Source organism: Austrofundulus limnaeus, unplaced genomic scaffold (genome assembly GCF_001266775.1).
Source record: "Austrofundulus limnaeus strain Quisiro unplaced genomic scaffold, Austrofundulus_limnaeus-1.0 Scaffold12, whole genome shotgun sequence".
NCBI classification, from domain to species: domain Eukaryota; kingdom Metazoa; phylum Chordata; class Actinopteri; order Cyprinodontiformes; family Rivulidae; genus Austrofundulus; species Austrofundulus limnaeus.
Window position 1 is genome coordinate 2403470 of NW_013952414.1, and position 6658 is coordinate 2410127.

At 38.9% G+C, this 6658-nt stretch overlaps 1 protein-coding gene across 2 annotated transcripts in view; it reads left to right on the forward strand.

Moving 5' to 3' along the window:
• Positions 1-1853, forward strand: part of ythdf3 (YTH N6-methyladenosine RNA binding protein F3) — a 12067-nt gene extending 10214 nt beyond the window's left edge. For both annotated transcript variants that reach the window (XR_001309782.1, XM_014002268.1), the window contains one exon: positions 848-1853. Coding sequence is in view for 1 of the 2 variants with exons in the window: in XM_014002268.1 (XP_013857722.1) it covers positions 848-871 (24 nt within the window). In the remaining variant the exon portion in view is untranslated. The remainder of the gene's footprint in view (positions 1-847) is intronic.
• The last annotated feature ends 4805 nt before the right edge of the window (positions 1854-6658 follow it).

The following is a 6658-nucleotide window of genomic DNA, read 5'->3' on the forward strand; positions in this document are numbered from 1 at the left end:
GTCTTTCACATTAAATTCCAGTGAAATATATTTATGTTTGTGGTTGTAATGTGACAAAATATGGAAAAGTTCAAGGGGTATGAATACTTTTGCAAACCACTGTATATGAATAAAAACATTAATAATTTAGGTTTAGCTCCAGAATCAGTATTTGTAGTTGCATCTTGTTTAGCATCTTATTGCAGCATAAATTTCATCAGCAAAGTTGCTAAACTTACATTYAAAAATCAGTTCTTTGGTCCATGGTGAATTTCCAAACTACAGCGACTTGGTAAACAAATAAAAACTCCCCCGTCTTCATTTCTCCGTTCAGTTTGCTATCCTCGGCCGGGAAAGATGCTCAAATGCATCCTTGATTTTTGGGATTTTATGGGCCACACTCCTCGGCCGCATGATGATGGCCTTTGAATCGGGACAGCACTCGACGCAGGGCAGTGAAATATGCGGCCGACAAATGTGCACCCATGAGGATGCAGCCCCTGAATTGAGATGCAGCCCAAAGTGCTGCCATAAATATCACATTTTTGCAGACTGGATTGCAAATTAGAGACTTTTTTGAGTCATACATACCTGGATACATAGTCTTAGCTCAAACCAATGTTGATGACATGAAGTCACCTTGAAGACTTTATATGCTAAAGTTTGAATGTTGCGTCCAAGGATTTTTAGACTTCCTTGCTGTACAAAATCAGAATCCTAGAGGGATGCGTCTTTGTGTGAACTGTACCAAATGTGTTTAATGAATAAATGTCATGTTTTAGGTTGTGAAATGGTTTAAAGTTGAGTCTGTTTTTCTTCTTTCTGTGCACTGACTTCTTTGTTTTGTGTCCTTTTTTGTTCCTGCCAGGAGCGCAGCAGAAATAAACAGTAGCCTTCAAGCAAGCTCCCCCCGCTCAAACAGCAACACTAACAATGAAGGCCCTTAAATCAAATTGGCCCAACCACACAGAGGAGAGGCTCTCAACCTTTCCTCTGCCGACGACGACGTGTCTGAACACTTGAACACAACGATAGGTGGACTCATCTGTATTTGTTTGACTGGTGCATCAAACCTCGTTCTCCCGTCTCGTGAGAAAACGAACGCAGTCCTGTCTGTCTTTTAAAGCACTTTCAGTCCTCTTAAAGAGCTTCTACAAATACCTTAACTTTAACGTTTTGTTTGTGAGCAACTAACTAATTAACCAGAGTAGTCAGGCAATTTCACTGAGCTTATTTGTTTTGTTTTCAGTTGTTTTTGGATGTTAGTGAGCTTCATCTAGCCCTGAAGAGAACTAAAAGTGTTTAAATTAATCTTAAATCTGGATTCACCTGTCTGATCCTTTCACATTCATCCTTTGACAGGTGGGACTAAATATTTGGGGAAACCGCTGCAGTCATGCCAATCATAAGGTTTTATTCTACATGTTCTCTTTTTCTTTCTGCGTCTGTTTCTGTGTACGGAAAGATTATGATTATGCAGCAAGCTGGTGACTGCCAGCTTGTGCACATTCTCTCTCTCTTTTTTTTGCTTTTGTTTTTCTTCTCTTTTGTGGTTTCTGTCATTCTGAAGTGCATTTGTCTGAGGAGAAACCTGCTTTGGTAGAGTTGGCCGTGGCCTCCTTCGGCCCTGTCGGTGACCGTCTTTGCTCTGATGTTGACAGAAACAAACCTCAGGCTTAATCAGACTGTCTGTCCTCAACAACTCTCCTTTTATTTAATTTTTTTATGGGGGGTCAAGTCAGTCGACTTGCATTATCCCCCCCACAAAAAAATAAAAATAAAAAGGGGCAAATCATGAACTGTAAGAGTGACAGTTTTCTCCTCTTGGCAACTCATTAAGCTAAATAAAGAAAAATACTCATGTTTAGCGCAAACACTGGTTTTGTGTATTCATTTTTTGCGTTTCCTCAAACAGTCTTTAAACTTTACATCGTGTGTTATTTACTGGATATCACGTCTGATTAGAAAGAATTCTGCAGCACCAGCAGGTACTAATGTTTCAATTTGCGTAAGTGCTTCTAAATAAACAAGATGGCTGAAACTCCCTCACCGCAGAGTTTCTGCTTATTACAGAGGAAGAGTGCAGAGTGTTTTGTGAGTGAGAATCATTGTGTTATTAAAAAAAACAAATGGGAGCAATAAATACAATGAATGATGCATGTGAGATGTGGAAACCAGCTTACCAAAGAACTTCTTGTAAACTGGTACAAATCTGTAGGATAATGGTTTTATGGCAAAGCTAGAGTGCATTTACTCATGTTGGTTTTAGAGTGAATTTCAGTTTTACTGCATTTACCAGTCAGAGACAGATATGTTGCTTTTATTCCATGATGTTCACAAACTATAAAGATTTTACCAACACACATGACAGAATACATGGTATTGTTACATTATTTTGTATATACACATAGCACAAAAAAGCAAGAAAATGTGTTTGCTAGATTATTTTTTTCAATGCTTCTTGGCAATAAAAACCTGGCTGATTGGCAGCACCTGGAGGTACCACAGGCTCAAAACAAGTGCAATAAACAACAGCAAAATCTGCRTATTTTTCATGTGTGCAACCCACATACTCTACTGCTCATCCCACCRATGCATGTTCCTTACAAATGTGGGATCACTTAAAAGGAAAACAGACTTTCCATTGGTGTACGATTTCTTGCCAAGAAGCATTGTTACAACAGAAMTAATCTGCTRAACACAAATTTCCTTACTTTTTGTGCTAAGTTTTTATATACATACATACACACATCATATTGTTAGCCAAAGATTCCTCTTACAGAATTAAATGTATAATTCAGATTATTTAAAGAGGGGTTTTATGGAAAAATGAACAGATACCTTTTGAAAAAGGCTCTTTGATTAATCTTATTTATAGAAAGAGTTATAATGGCTCTCAGTATGGTCAGAATTTCACACTGAATTAATTCAAAAAGCTATCCATATGTAATGTGATAAATATAACTTTTTCAATAAATCTGTGCTTCAAAAGATTCAATGGCATTTCACCCAGATTACCTTTTATTAGTTTCACATTAAAGATGAATGCAGATGAAAAAAATCACTGATACTCTAAAGTACTTCTGTACTTGTGATGAAATGTTTTGACATTGTTGTACGACAACAAATGCCACAAGCAAATGTAGGAAGTAAAAATAGTCAGTTACTGAACCTGACAATGAATCCGAAAGCAGATTCAGAGGCAGAAGTTCAGTTCTTGCTGTGTTTATGAACCAGGTGCATTAAGAARGTTTGTCAGGGATTCAGATGGCTGTTGGTGGTTTTCTTGTTACTTTTTTGTGTCTAATTCTAACATGTTTAGTGGTAAGAAACATGCAGAAAGATGGCAGGGAAAGGGAAATCTGGACACAAAACAAGGGTGCAGGACTTGGTAAAATATGTGATGAGTGAGTCTGCAGCAATCAGGTCTTTATAAAACAGCTGGATAATGCTCTACTTYTGTAAATCTTTAACACAAAGAAAAGACGAAAGAAGAATCCTGGACAGAAAAAAGGCCGAGGAGCAGCTTGGTGTCACAAAGCAAAGAGGTTAGATGTGTTTTAGGAAACATTCAGGTGTGATGTAACACTGGCACAAGTAAAAACAGCGGAGTCTAATTTATGCAAAACAACAAAAATTGATTATTACAGAAAAATCTCATTGAGAAAACTTTGTATTAATTATCTGTGCACAATTTTAGTGTTGTTTCAGCTGATAACTGGATCAAAATGAACTCTCCCACTTAGAATCTGATCATGTTTTAAAAAAATCAATAAAGGCTTAGAGGTAAAGATTTTTTTTCAGGCTTATACAAAACTTTTTGTCAAGAACAACATCGATGTTAAAGGATATCTTGTGTTTGCACAACACCTTGCTTAATTTGCCTCTTTTTAAAAAATGTTCAGACTATCCCTTCTATATGGAAGCCCATTTCCGCCACCCTGATAAAAAAATAAAACTTGTATCTCATAATTATGACTTAGCTATCTCATAATTATGACTTAGCTATCTCATAATTATGACTTAGCTATCTCATAATTATGAGATACTATCTCATAATTATGAGATAGCTAAGTCATAATTATGAGATACAAGTTTTATTTATTTTTTTATCAGGGTGGCGGAAATGGGCTTCCATACTTCAATGCCAAATGCTGCAAGAGCCTAAACTAAACGTAGAAATAATAAATGTTTATGTGCTTTCAGATGGCATAATATGTTCCTGTTTTAGTTTGATTTCTCTTGCTGTCTGTCCACTAGAGTGTGCCATCAGAACGTGTTATTTCACATGATCCTGTTCTGCTGCCAAACAACACAACAAAGCTTTTCCAGTAAGCTCCAAACCCCTCTTTCTTCTCGAGCCCCCCCCTCCACCACCACCCACACTCCCACGGACACAATTATAGCAGGATGAGAAGCACTTGTTGTTCCTCCACAGCATCTCGGAGCAATTAATACCAGTTCGCCAAGCTGTGCAGTGAGAGGTGGAGTGAGATGAAGAAAAAAAGATGTAAGCAGAGAGAGAGAGAGAGAAATCCTCCTTTCTGTGTGTCAAGAAGGAAGATAGAGCTGTAATTATGACATTGGAGGCTTTGGATATTTTTTTCTCCCCTTTTGTGTGTTAATTTGTGGATTTGTAAGATTTTTACAGATATGTTGAGAGCACACTCTTCTCATTTTTATTTGTGAACTAAGCAGGAGATCATTTGCCTTAAAAAGATTTTTTTAGCACTATGCAGAGCATTTTTAAGAAACAAAAACACTGRTTTAATCAGAGGCTGTTGATGTGATGTAGATTTAACTTTGTGTGTTAGTGATCCAGAAACACAACAGCATCTTTTCTGCTTTCCTTTAAACCAGCTAATCGGCTTATCGTGTTTTCCTTCACATTTAGGAATCAAAGGAAGCGGTTGATGACTTTAACGTAGTTAATATCAGCAGTGGTCAAAGACGCTGCAACCCCCTGAAGTCATCGAAATGTCCTTCTCCGCAGAGATTTCACCGAGTGAAGATGAGAGAAGAAGCGTCTCGTACTTTGAGAGTAAAAAAAAAAAAACCTGCCTTTGAAGTTTCAGTCACAGTGAAGACTCATCAACACATGGCTCAGGGCAAGGTTAGTCTCAGGGTTGGCACTTGCTCCATGTTTGGAAGGCTTGCTCACTCTAGGCCGTGTCACTCAGAAAGTCCTCACAGAGCATYAGAGCCACTGACGGATAGGCCCGCTGACATGTCGGAGAGAAATGAGAATTCAATTATGCTTCATGTTGTGTTTGTTGCTCAAAGCGACGTCTCAGATCATTAGAAGTGAAGTTTGGTGACAGGGTTAGTAACAAATATCTTACCTGTTRCAGGTARCTCTTAGTTTSKAGAGAAACAACTTCCTTCTGACTGGTTTGACAAGCTAACGGCTAACATAAAGAGAATTTTTGACAGCTTAAAACAACTTTCAATGTCAAAACTTTGAAAGGGTTTTCAGGAACTTTATTTTATGTTGGAACAGCTGTGGCAGAATGGTCCTGTAACCCGTGGGTTGCTGGTTCAATCCCTCATTCAATCCGTCTCAGTGGTTGTGTACTTGGGCACTTCACCCACCTTTCCTACTGGTGGTGGTCAGAGGGTCTGGYGGTGCTGGTGCATGGCAGCCCTGCCCCTGTCAGTGTGCCCCAGGGCAGCTGTGGCTACATTGTAGCTYATCACCATCAGTGTGTGAATGAATGAAGTGTAAAATGCTTTGGRGTCCAAGTTCAAGACATTTATTATGAACCTTCATGTTTCCATCTGTTAGATACAGTATTATGCTTATTTGCAAGTGCAGCAGCAAGCTAAGTAATGTGTCAAGGCCACCTACCCCAAGACCATGAAAAAATGGAAACTAGTGYCCTACAACATACAGTATACGTACACAGGTAACTYAATATRTATAGCTAATATTTACAAAATTTCTTTGTGTGAAGACTGGTAAAGAATTTTGGTCCAGAGGCAGATGGCTAGCCTGATAAAAACAGCCCCTTGTCCTACACTTTGCTTCGTRYAGAGGGTCTGGAACCGCAACTATTGAGATGCGATTTCTTGCTGGAGGCGTGGACTCTGTTGACGTTTAAAACAACTGGACCTGATTTACCCAATYGCTAACATTTGCCCGTGATAAATGCAGTGTGCCAGCTCAACTGTGAAGGAAGCTAAGCTAAGAAGCTAACTGGAAATTGTGTGCGCTGTAAACAACAATCCCCTACTGAGAGGAGAGAAATCTGAGCTGAACGAGATGGCTGTAAATGAGAGCTGCAGGCTTTGTGAGACAGCCTTGTCAWCACTGGACTGGCTTAATTCAATTCCTCTGCTGCCATTGCAAATTAAAGCGGCGCAGAAAATCTACATCGCCTTTCACAACTCCTCCCCCTTTTGTCTGATTGGCCTGGTTGAAATTCTACAGGAGAAATTGTTGTCTATGGGAGAAACAGACGGAGCAGAGAAGGGAAACTAGAATTGAGCGGAACTGCGTAGGAAGGCAAGGGCCAGGCTAGCAGATTGCTAACTTCCATTCTAAGTGAGAATAAAAGTTTGACATAGTCCCAGCTGTCTTTGAAGCATTGCAGTATTCACATATCTCATTACATTTACCATTGGATGTTGTTTTACAAATATACTCTTTGTGATTTATTTTGCCGAATTACATTACTRT